This window comes from Pygocentrus nattereri, chromosome 21, assembly GCF_015220715.1.
Source record: "Pygocentrus nattereri isolate fPygNat1 chromosome 21, fPygNat1.pri, whole genome shotgun sequence".
Classification (NCBI taxonomy): Eukaryota; Metazoa; Chordata; class Actinopteri; order Characiformes; family Serrasalmidae; genus Pygocentrus; species Pygocentrus nattereri.
The window spans coordinates 1979617-1992479 of record NC_051231.1 but is presented as its reverse complement, the minus strand read 5'-3'; the positions used below and the strand labels follow the sequence as shown (position 1 = coordinate 1992479).

The 12863-nt window shown below is 45.5% G+C and overlaps 1 protein-coding gene across 2 annotated transcripts in view; it reads left to right on the top strand.

Annotated features, from left to right (window-relative positions):
- The window catches only part of ephb2b (eph receptor B2b), a 294590-nt gene that overhangs the window by 116490 nt on the left and 165237 nt on the right, over positions 1 to 12863 (top strand). For both annotated transcript variants that reach the window (XM_037532535.1, XM_017717932.2), the window contains exon 3: positions 228 to 912. In XM_037532535.1, the coding sequence (XP_037388432.1) occupies positions 228 to 912 (685 nt within the window). The remainder of the gene's footprint in view (positions 1 to 227; positions 913 to 12863) is intronic.

The following is a 12863-nucleotide window of genomic DNA, read 5'->3' as shown; positions in this document are numbered from 1 at the left end:
AAAGGTCCAGATCTGTAGACTTTCAATCAATGCCATGTTTGTGTTTGTATGGAGATTTTATGTTGTAACTCAAACAGAAAGTCAGTACGGAATGTAAATCAAATCTACAGCATGATTCCTCACGGATCTATGTAGTTAATTATGCAATCACTTTTAAATAGTAAAGAAAATACGTATATTTTTTGTATTTAAGGTTAAACCTGAATTCCGTTTACTCTCTCTTGCAGTGGGAAGAGGTGAGCGGCTATGATGAGAACATGAACACCATCCGCACCTACCAGGTGTGTAACGTCTTCAGCGCCAATCAGAACAACTGGGTGCGCACCAAGTACATCCCGCGGCGTGGGGCCCAGCGCATCCATGTGGAGATGAAGTTTTCGGTGCGGGACTGCAGCAGCATCCCACGAGTACCGGGCTCCTGCAAGGAGACCTTCAACCTATACTACTATGAATCGGATGCGGACACGGCCACCAAATCGTCCCCTCCGTGGATGGAGAACCCCTGGATCAAGGTGGACACCATCGCTGCCGACGAGAGCTTTTCGCAGGTGGACTTGGGTGGACGGGTGATGAAAATCAACACCGAAGTTCGCAGTTTCGGCCCCGTGTCCCGGAACGGCTTCTATCTGGCCTTCCAGGACTACGGAGGCTGCATGTCACTAATCGCGGTTCGCGTCTTCTACCGGAAGTGTCCTCGTGCCATCCGGAATGGAGCCATATTCCAGGAGACCCTTTCAGGCGCCGAGAGTACTTCTTTGGTCGCCGCGAGGGGAGCGTGTATCCCCAACGCCGAGGAAGTGGACGTGCCCATTAAACTCTACTGCAACGGAGACGGCGAGTGGATGGTGCCCATCGGCCGCTGCATGTGCAAAGCCGGCCACGAAGCCGTGGAGAACGGCACCGTCTGCAGAGGTGAGCTCACTCTCTTATTCGCTTTGCTCTTTGCCCAAACCACTTTTCAAGTAAGTGCTTTTTAAGGATTGAAGTGCTAAAAGCTTCGTCTTGATTGATTTATGTTTGTGATCTCCAGCTGGAATTAAAAGCCTCAGTGTTACATGTTGAAACGGCAGGAAGATTAAACACCAGTGGGCTTATGTTTCCTTGCAGTACCATATAATAATAGGCTGCCTTTTCCAATTTTCGGTTAAATCATGTTAAATTTTTAATGTCATGTGGGGGAGAATAACATGCAGGATTATGATTTACTTTCTTGTTTTGCTGGAGTGATTTTTTTTTTCCTGTTAACAATACAAATAAAAAAAACGCAAACCTTTCATTTTACATTACGTTACACTACGTTTACACTAGACTGGCAGACGCTCTCATCCAGAACAGCCTACAGAAGCTGCTGTTTGTTTTGTGTGCCGTTCCTTTGTGTGGCATATTGTGTTTTTCCCAGGTTTATCTATGTGAATGCAATATAGAACAGACATGATGCCTGTGGGCTTGGCAGTTGTCGTATTGTTGCGAGCTAGTCCCCCTCTCCCTCTTTGGATCGATCGTTCCTGGAGCTTTCTCTCTGTCCACCCCCCCTCAAACCCCCCCCCCCCCCCCCCCCCCACCACCACCACCACCACCACCACCACCCCCTTCCTCCCTCACCTGTGATTCAACCTGCTCTTCAGCGGGAGCTCTCGGCTCGGCGCCGTTCCCAAGGCAACGGCGGCCTGCAGACGGGCTCCACGCTGACACAGACGACACAATAAAACGCCCACCTGTGTTACAAATCCCCCCCTTCACCATCCACGAGCACACTCGTTTTCCGTTCTGCCTCTTTCATAAACCCGGCTGTAATTACCACACCGGCTCCCCGGCCAGCCCGGGCTGAGCGGTGATAATAGCCGCTCATCTCTCTGCTGCTGGGGCGGTGCTCCGCCTTGCACGCATTCAATGACAGTTAATGAGGACGGTCACAATCCCCCCTCAGGAATACGTGCCAATAAAACCTGAGCCGAGGCCCAATCTACTCCAAATTGAAAAGCCTACATAATTACACACATTTGGTTGTTTTTGACCTACATGTAATTTACTGGGTGCCATGGATTTTAATATCTCCAGGGTCCCCTTAGTGCCACGCATCTTTTGTGTTCAACCGGATTTAAAAAACTATTAAAATGATAACGATTAATAGAAGGGTTCATAGATCAATCAGCGCATGCTTATAAAGGGGGCAGATCAGGATTTCAGCACTGTACGAGTAAAGGGGACGTTTGGTAGCCCGAAAAAGCTCTTCGCTGCTTTCCACTCGTAATTTCTTGTTGTAATTAGGACCATCAGAAAGCTGTGGTGGGAAAAACTCATTAGCTAGTTAGCCAGCTTGATCTGTTCTGGTGTCTTATTACCATTTTTACTGATTGTAAACAAGTACGCGATCCAACAAGTGTGTATGGTCTAAGCACTCACTTCTACAAGTTACGTTTGTAGCTAAAAAGTGTTTCCAAAGCTCTCATCATAACAACTAGTGCGGCACCGTACGTTCTTCTTTAATTGTTATTTTAATATTGGCCTTTACATGCAAATCAGGAGGCTGGAGTATGCAAATAAGCCCTATAATCAGTCATAAGCACTGCAGAGATATTTCTCCACACCTCCAAAGTTCAGTCTTAGAAGTTTTCACAATACAAATAACCCCAAACCCATTCAGTGGTGCTGAGGTCTGGACTCTGGGGCGGTCAGTCCGTCGTTCAGCTTCTCTGTTTGATGTGTCCGTCTCCTTTTCTCAGTGAGGTTCTTCTTGATCAGCTACACGTCCTTTCAGACCCACAGTGCTGAGTGGTCTTCTCACAGGGGAAGGATGGACAGAAACACCTGTGGATGTTTTCAGATCTGAAGCAGCTTGATCTTCTCCTCTCTCTCAGAGATCAAAGCTTTCAGTGCAGCTTATCTGATGGGGGCAGTTTTAATGGTCTTCCAGGTCTTGCATGGTTGTTGGGAGTCGCACTTTCTCTGTAGCTTTTAATACTTTTTTTTTAACAGCAATGAAAAACGTTAACGGTCAGCGAATGAAAGCTGGTCTCTGACTTTTGCACAGATTATGCTGTGTGTAATCTCAGTGTGGGTACTAATGCTACGTGTTGCGCAGCATTAATCAGTCCAAGCCCAGGAGATACTACACTTAAGGTAATTGTGGGCCTGTAGAGCAGCTTCTCTCTGTTTTGAGATAGCATCAGCACTCCGATACTCCAGGAGCAGCTTCCTGCCCTCAGCTCCTTTATAAACCTCGGATATCTGGACTGCTCTGAGAAAATGCCCCGTTCCTCCATCGTCATCCATCAGCTTCAGCACCTCCCTCTCTGTGGCCGGGATCTAGCCTGGCCACCATCACCCGGCGTCCAAAGACGTGTTTTGTCATCTCTTTTCCGGACGGCTCTGTCTTCATTGATCACGCCCTCGCACTGAGTGGGCCGCCAAGCGTGTGATGTATTATCCAGGAGTTCTGTGGTGGCACGCAGCGAAAACACACCATGGGATGTGTTTTATGTGGACATTCAATACTTAGGAGTCCCACGACTGTAAGCAAAGGGTGTTTGCTGTAGAAAAATGAGGAGGAAACTAAATAAAACCATTAGAGGGAGAGAAAAGGGCTGCTACAGCACTTGCGGTCAGCCCTATTGTTCATAAGCTGTTTTGATCGAGGTCTGCCATCAATTCATCTGCCTATTTATCTTTCTGGCAGGGGTAAGCTGATAGCGCTGCGTGAGACCATGTCAGAACCATAACTGTGGTCAGTGCCTTTTAACTGTAAGTGGTTGTGGTGGTGATGTGGGGGGGGGGGTGATGGGGGGGGGGGGGGGGGCTTGATTTATGAAAGGGCGCTTTTTTCGCCGTCAAGGCTTCTGCTGTAATGAATTGATTTGTGAAAGATGTCCGCTCAGGGATGCAGCTGTATCTTCTTACGGGACTGGATTACAGGAGGTTGTGAAGCAATCACGGGATCTGCTGATGAAAGAGCCGCCTCGCCGCTCCATTAATAAACCCGCAGACGCTTTGTTCGCACACCTCCCTGTGACAAAGCATGTAATTACGCATGTATCAATTAAATCCTTGGCAGAGCGCTCGACAAACAATTACGCTTTGACGAGAAATCTGTCAAAATATTGACAATAGACAAATGCGCTTGTCGTTTTTTTCGAAAGCGGCGCCTTTTTCTCTGTCTGCGATCATCTTGCGTCTCGCGAATGAGCCACGCCGTCGTCTTTCAGCAGAAACGTCCCTCAAAAAGGTGATCGGGTTTCGTTTAGGGCTGCAGGAGACGAGAAACCTCTGGAGATACGCGGGATCTCGTTCACCTAATGCCGCCTGTTTGGAATGGGAGTTGCCTCTTGAGCAGAGCCCAACGGAAGGCACGTCCACAGCTAGAGGGGCCGGCTCCTGCACCAGAAGCCTTGAGCTTGATTTTTCTGTTTTGGGTTTTTTGGCTGATTTTGCTATTGTTATCTGATCACACTGGAGCGCCACTTGTCTCAGAGTATAAACTGTTGGAATCCATTACTGATGTGCCGCCACGATGCTGTAAGCACAGATGACAGGTTAAATTTACAAGGACGCGCCGCCCAGCAAGCGGCCGCTGCCTGCCAAAATGGCTCGGCTCGTCTTTAACTGTGTGGTTCAGGGAAAACAAAGTAATAAACTATAAAATCACCACTGCGAGTTCACATAGACACATCCCAAATCCCAGCACAGAGGCTTTGGAGGTCTTAGCCGGAGACGGCACGTCCAGGCGTTTTAGTGGGTGCACAGTAGTTTTCCGATGAAAAGTCAAATTTACGGTTTCTAACTCAACTGTAGTAGATTAGCCAGTGGAGAAGCTGAGGCTGCTACAGCTGTTTATAGCTGTGCAACATGCTCGTCCATTGTTTTACAGTTGTGCTCAGAGGTTTGAACAGTCCGAATCAAATTGCACATTTTGTGGAAATAAGTTCACGCGTCCTCTGCAGGGAATGAACTTGAATGTGCACAGTTTCTGTTTTTTGCCGAGGTTAACGTGTTGACATGAAAGTAAAACATCAAAGCAGAAAATACGCCAGGACTTTTGCACAGGGCACATTTTGAGTTTCATATATTTTTTCCAATATGTTCAATTCAGCAAGTAAACACAGGGCTGGGCAATATGACAATGTATATCGTTATTGTGATGTTATATCGCAATACAATAAAATTTTGCTGCTGCTGAAACAAAACCACGTATCTCCACTTTTCTCGTTTTTATAGTTTTTGACATAATTTGAAAATACCTGTTGTCGGTTACATTGTATCAAATTTTCAGGATGAATGGACCAACATAAATGACCCAAATTACTTGGTAAAGACGTCTGGTTCCATTGACTTACATTAAAAGTAAAGTAGGTTTTTTCCCTCTCCTCTAAAGTTACTATTTTGGAGATATGAGGTTTTGCTCCGACACCAGCGACATGCTTTTCTGGACATATTATGTATGTTGTCAGTACTGAATTCGGAGCAACTGCATGTTTCATAAAGAGAGCAAAGTTAGTTCCATTCGACTAGATTTAGTGTAACGCAATATGGAAAATATGGCATAAAAATCATTGCATTCACAATTTTCCATATTATTATTATTATTATTTTTAATGTAGCACAATTATATCTTTTTTTTCTGTTCCAACAGATCAAGTGTCTGAAAAAAGCAGAAATCGTGACACATTGTGCTTCATTAAAGTATCACAATATTAAACAAAGAGGATTTCTACTTTTTTTTTTTTCCACTTGCAAATCGAAAAAATGTAGTATTTTGACCGGGGCGCCCAAACTTTTGCACACCACTGGAGGTAACGGATCCCACAGTGCCAGAAACCACACAAGCAAGCCTACTTACAATTTCACGGGGGGGGGGGGTGGTTTGAGGCACGTTTCAGGTTAGCAGGATGCTAATTGGTGGGCTATGAGATTCCATTGCTTGTCAGCAGCCTCAGCCTCGACGCTCCGGGGCCGCGAGCTCCAGCCGCTCAGCGTGTTTTGGGCTGACCAGGACTGCATTTCGGGTTACGAGGGAAAAATTGTGCAAATGTTATTTTTTTCTCCAAACTATCACTTTAAGGCTTTAGAGGCCTGCAGCCCGAAAGAAGTGCAGATTTGACAAAGCCTGGGATGAAACAGGAGCCGAGTGAGCGGACCCCCGCTGCCACCGACCCCGCTCTCGCGCGCCGGGGTCTGTCAGAGACGCAGGCTGAAGGCTTTCTGTCTCTTTCCTGACTGAAAGCTTTTCCGAGCGCTTTCCCCCTGTAGCATTACTCGCTCTTTCCTCTGTAATCTGTGGAAGCAGAGAGATCAGCAGCTCTTTATTTATGGCTCCGTAATGATCAGACTGGCGCTCAATTGCCCTCCGAATACAAATAAGCATCAAAGAGAGCTACACTCACGCATCCAAACTGGAGGAAAATATTATTTAAGAAATACCTCAGAGCGCTTGACCTTATAAAGGCTAATCACAAACCAGCAAAGGCCTAACCATAACCTGCCCTTCTGCTTCTCATTGCTGCTCTCCACTTGCTATTAGGAGTGGGTGTGGTTACGGATGTAAGAACTCGGAATTTGCTTACTTAAAACGCTTGTTTGGATGAGGCATGTGCAGTTATGCCGAGATGAAATCAACCGTATATCATCTTGTAAATTTTAATCCAGTTTAGGCCGAGTGTGTGACGTAGAGCTGCAAGCACAAGCTCCTACGCTCACTGTCCACTTTATCAGCTCCACTGACCGTATAGCTGGTCTCTGTAGTTCTACAGTTACAGACTGTAGTCCATCTGTTTCTCTGATACTCTGTTACCCTGTTCTTCAGTGGTCAGGACCCCCATGGACCCTCACAGAGCAGGTACTATTTGGGTGGTGGGTCATTCTCAGCACTGCAGTAACACTGACGTGGTGGTGGTGGTGTGTTAGTGTGTGTTGCGCTGGTACGAGTGGATCAGACACAGCACCGCTGCTGGAGTTTGTGTCCACTCACTGTCCACTCTATTAGACACTCCTACCTGGTCGGTCCACCTTGTAGATGTAAAGTCAGAGACGACAGCTCATCTGCTGCTGCACAGTTTGTGCTGGTCATCCTCTAGTCCTTCATCAGTGGTCACAGGACGCTGCCCACAGGACGCTGTTGGCTGGATATTTTTGGTTGGTGGACTATTCTCAGTCCAGCAGCAACACTGAGGTGTTTAAAAACTCCAGCAGCACTGCTGTGTCTGATCCACTCAGACCAGCACAACACACACTAACACACCTCCACCATTGAGTGTTACTGCAGTGCTGAGAATGACCCACCACCCAAACAGTACCTGCTCTGTGAGGTTCATTCCACATTTGAGACCCAAACTCCCGCTAAGTCCCACCCAGCACCTCTTTAAAAGATGTTTAGGTTTTATACAGTACTTATTTAAAAAAAACTGGATATTTGAACAGCAAGGACAGTTAATGCTCATCCACTCCCTGTAACTTTAACTGTGTGGTTTGAGCTGAAGGGAGTAATATGGTATTCATAGCTTCAGATTAAGGCCCGCTGCTTTTTCAGCAGCATCCCGGTCCGGGGTAATGCTGAGTACCGGCTGTCAGAGGGACAAAAGAGTGAAGCATGAGGCTCAGGCAGTAAACGAGTGCGGAAGCATCCCCTCGGTTCCCTCTCCCAGACACCTTCCATATGGAAAGGGCTTAAGAGCAGAAATCAGCACAGAGCAGAAACCGCCGTTATTTCCCACGGTGCCTCTGCATTTAATGATAGCTCTAATTGGCCAACGGCAAGCGGGCCCACAATCCCACGAGCTTCAGAACATGACATAAAGGAAAACAAACAGCGCTCCATCATCCTCTCCCAGCCCGGCATGTTCAAATAAGAGCTTAGTGGGAACAGGCCTTCCTCCCGGAGAACCAGAGCTCCAGCCCGAGCGACTGTCTGGCTGCGGTGCTTTCACAAAGACACCTGTCACGTCAGCCGCACAGAAAGAGAAAAGAAAACAGTTCAGGAATAAAAGCAAACATCTTCGCTTTGGCCCTGAGTGCCTTTCTCCACTGAGAATGACATTTTTATACATACAGAGTCTTCGCTCCTTTCGTTAGGCCCACACCTGGTGTTGTGCTCTAGGACAGCTGTGAACGTGTTTGCTGAGATTATTATTTTTTGTTATCCAGATTCCCAATAAAGCCCTCCAACAAGGCCCCCCTGAGTGACACCTCACTGGCTCTTTGACCTGCCTTATTTTGAAGAAAGCAGTGATTACATTGCAGTGCCTCATACTACACTGAGAATCTTCTGGGCCTCCAGAAAATGTTTTACTTTGTGGCAAAACGTCTCTAATTAGTGGAATAATTGTGGTGTTCAGGCCTGGGACCTGTTTTCACTGTTAACCAAAAGAAAAATGATGCAATTTATTATTATTTCAACCTCAGATTCTTGGTCTTTTCACATTTTACATATAAAATAATCCATTTTCAGTGCTTCACTCTGTTCACCCCCCACACCTTTAAATTACACGTGTGGTGCTGGGCTGAACCCACGGGGAGGGAAAGTGTGGAGGTGCTGTGTCCTCCTCCTACATGGCCTGCTGTTAGAGAGTGTGTGTGTGTGTGAGGGTGGACAACATGGACAGGCTGCTGACTGGCTACAGCTGCTAAAGGAGAACCCTACGCTGGACACTTGTGATATTTTAAACACCTGGTATTTTTACATGAACCGTTATGACTGTATTGATTTAATATAACAATAATGAGGTGGGTCCAGCAGACCACTGAGTAACACACACATCAACACCACACAAGTATTATTGTTATTGTTATTGTTAAGTTTTGATTTGAAATGAAAGGATTAAAATTTGGAAATACTCTGCAGAAAAGTGTCCGGTCAGGGTTTCTGGTCCTGGTGTATTACCAGCTATGCAAGCTGTCTCATTGGTTAGGTCTTCAGGAGCTGAACAGGAGGCCTGAGGCCAACATAACCACGAACTGACCGAGAAATCAACCAATCACATTTTAGTGTCTAATGTGTGGGGTCCATTTAGTGGGGAAAACATCTCTCGGCCTTCTGGAGGTTCTAGATATGTCACTGGCTGAGAATACGAGTGATAATCTAACATCTAACAATCTAACAATTGGCAGGGGGTGGTAGTACCTGAGGGTAGAATCTGGCCTGTGCAAAAGTTACGGCTTTTTTTATTCATATTTTATGCTTTTGCATGAAGTTTTACTGGGTGTATTCAAACGTTTGCATAAAACTGTATGGCTTTCATACAGTTGGAGAGGGACTAGAGAAGGTTCTTTAGCTCACATTGGAAAAGAAGTTCTGCAGTCCAGATTAAACCCAGTCCCAGTCATGAGAAAAGCTCCATTGTTATTATTATTATTATTATTATTATTATTATTGTCTCTCAGTTCTCAGAGATCTTCTCATTCAGCTCATGATCTCATATGAAGCTTCTAGCTGACGTCACTGGTGTGACCGACTTTATTCTGAGGAAACTGTGAAAATACAGAAACACAAATGGACTAAATTCTGTATTTTAGTGGACGTTCCCTGATGGACAGCGTGTGGTTTGATGTTCTGTAAAATGCATTGATCATTAAAAACGTCTCTGGTGTTTCCTTTATTACGTGGAACACCGATGACGATCGGTCACACCAGTGACTCCTATGGAGAGACAGAATAGGACGTTTCTGTAGAACGACCCTTTTATTATTATGATTAGTACTATGACGTTTTCAGTGCTAGCTGCCCCTTCATTGTGTGAACTTTGAAGGTACTTCAATATTATGAGGTTTTCCTTCGTTTAAAAGCTTTTCCTATCACAGCTCTGATCAGGTGAGATATGCAGTTCGGCTGTGTGGTTCTCTTAGCAGCTCCAGGAAGAACAGTTTTGCAGTACAGGACACACGGAGATCTTTTGGAGAGCCATTATTCAACAGAAAGGCGGAGGAGGCCCAGATAAACACCCGTGGCATCAGACATCTTGGCTGCAGCATCTGATCAAAGCGCACTGATAGCAGCGTCTTCTCAGACATATGCAGTCTATACTGCCTCTTTGGGTATTACATACAGTGTGTGTCAGTGACTGGAATCAGTTTCAAAGCAGAGGTAGACGTGCTGTGAATGCACTGATAGCGTAGGGCTGAAGGGGATGAGCATAAACAGAAAGACCTCTCGTCTCACGCAGCGTCCCACGTTACAACCTCACGGTCATCAGGTACACGCAGTCTAGACTGAGCACTGGAGATGGTGTCGTTTAGATGTAAGGCTGTGAGGTATGAGCATCACTTATGGCCCATATTGTGATTATGTTTGTCTGCCCTGTCTGTGATCTATCCAGGCTCCGCCCACAAATGTGTTCTTTCATTGCAGCTGTTGAGACGTTAGGCAGAATGTCCAGTTTAATGTTAGTATTTAATACATTTTTAATGTAGAGTTATTAGATGGACTACACTATACTGCTAAAGGTACTCGCTCGTCTGGCTTCACACGCATATGAGCTTGAGTGACATCCCGTTCTTAATCCATAGGGTTTAATATGATGTCGGCCCACCCTTTGCAGCTATAACAGCTTCAGCTCTTCTGGGAAGGCTTTCCACAAGGGTTAGGAGTGTTTATTGGAATTTCTGGCCGTTCTTCCAGAAGCACATTTGTGAGGTCAGACACTGATGTTGGACGAGAAGGCCTGGCTCACAGTCTCCACTCTAATTCATCCCAAAGGTGTTCTATGGGTTGAGGTCAGGACTCTGTGCAGGCCAGTCAAGTTCTTCCACACCAAACTGGCTCATCCGTGTCTTTATGGACCTGCTTTGTGCACTGGTGGGCAGTCATGTTGGAGCAGGAAGGGGCCGTCCCCAAACTGTTCCCACAAAGTTGGGAGCGTGAAATTGTCCAGAATCTCTTGGTGCTGAAGCTTTAAGAGTTCCTTTCACTGGAACTAAGGGGCCGAGCCCAACTCCTGAAAAACACCCCCACACCATGATCCCCCCTCCACCAAACTTTACACTCAGCACAATGCAGTCAGACAAGTATGTCCAGTGAACCTATATGTCGCTGGTAATTTTTATATGTAATGATAATTATCAATTACATTGGGCCACTGTTAAAAGAAAAGAATTAGAGATTAAAGACGCATTTTATAGAATTAATTTTGCAATATTATGGCCAAAGTCTTTGAGCATTTGAGGGAAGCAGCACCTCCTCGAGTTAAATGAGGGGTGTTGAGTTGGTGGAGCTACACTTTCATATCGATTCACCCATAAAGGATGCTCAGTCTCCCCGTGTCTCCTGCTCATCCTGTTATTAGTATAAGAACCGGCTGAAACGGCTGAGCAGGAAACTGTGTTTATCTAGAATAAAGAGCCAGACAGACTCACAGGCAGTGCTCATCTACATCTCTGTGCCATTCAAAGAGTGCATGTAGCTTCACAGGAGACATAATGATCATCAAAATGATCGATCCTGAAGGAGCAGAACTCGCGGGCACCCAGCGCTTTCCTCGTCGCCGCTACAGCAACTGAGAGCCCAGTGCGTTATGGCACCCCCCCCTGCAATGAGCCCACTCCACTCCTGAAACGTCACGAGTTCATTCTTACAACTTGACAACTTTATTATTGCAGTATTCCAACTTTATTCTAGAAATATGACCAAAAAATACGACTTTCTTCTCAAAATAGTACGACTTTATATTCAAAGCCTATTATTATGATGTTTTTAATAGGCCCTAAAATGCCGTCATAATAAATAAACCTGAAACAAACTCAGAAGTGTTGTAGAACAGTAGATCAGACATCTCAGACATCAGCGCTGGGATGTTTAGAGACATTAAACTCTTCTGGTTCCTATCACTGCCACTGTGAGCTACCCTGAGTCAGTAAGCTCATCTAGAGCAGAGCGTTTCACACCAAACCACTCTGAAGACTCTGATTATTCTCTTTAAATTCATATCAACACATAATTCAACCAGCCAGGTGTACAGAAGCAGACGCAGAGCGCAGAGCTGCTGATTTATTGCTGCAGTTTTACGACGTGAGTGGTGTGAGCCTTGTTAGTTCACTCTGAGTTTGAATGCTGCTTCTACACTTATACAGAAATGTCGTAGCACACTTATACATGACTCATTGGGCTAAATAGCCAGCTGCCTTCTTTTTGCAATGCGGCACTTTATTTGATTACAAATCCGGATTTGAAAGAGGAAATAATGTTATTTATCTGCAGCTTTGGCTTATATAAAACACTGGAAATGTTCTTTGAGCTTCCTCTTCATTTAGACCCAAACAGTAGATGTGATGAAGATTGGAGGGTATTTTTGGAGGATCAGTGATTTACGGTGGCTCATGTTCCGCCGTCACAGACACAGAGATATTTATGGGCAGTGAATTTGCTCAGCCGGTCAGTCATATTTGTAATAGGCTTTTCAGCGAGATGTATTTGTAGATGCTGGTAAATAACCAGCGTCTAGCTGCCTTTTCTGCTGTGGGCCGGTTTCAACTCTGCACGCAGTTCAAATGAGAAGATGGGCTGATAGAAATGGACGGTCCAAAATTACTTGGAATAAAATATTGGTGCTTTCTTATTTTCCTATTAATGTAAGATTTTGACAGTTTGGTTATGACAACGCTGAGGTTGCTGTAATTATTAATCGGTGCAGTAAGTGCGGACACACTGATCATCTTTTTACATGATATTGGTTTCGTGAACAGCTGAAAGTTGTTCTTCATTTACAGCTCAGTGAGTTTCCCACTCACAGCTGCTCTGCTCTGCATCTTACAGCCTTACATTATTTCACAGCGTTGCACGATATATTGTCCATTATTGCGATACTGGCCTTCGCAGTAGTGACACAGGAGGCAACGCTATGCAAATGAGCTCTCGAGCTGATCTCAGATGTTCCAGATGAGTG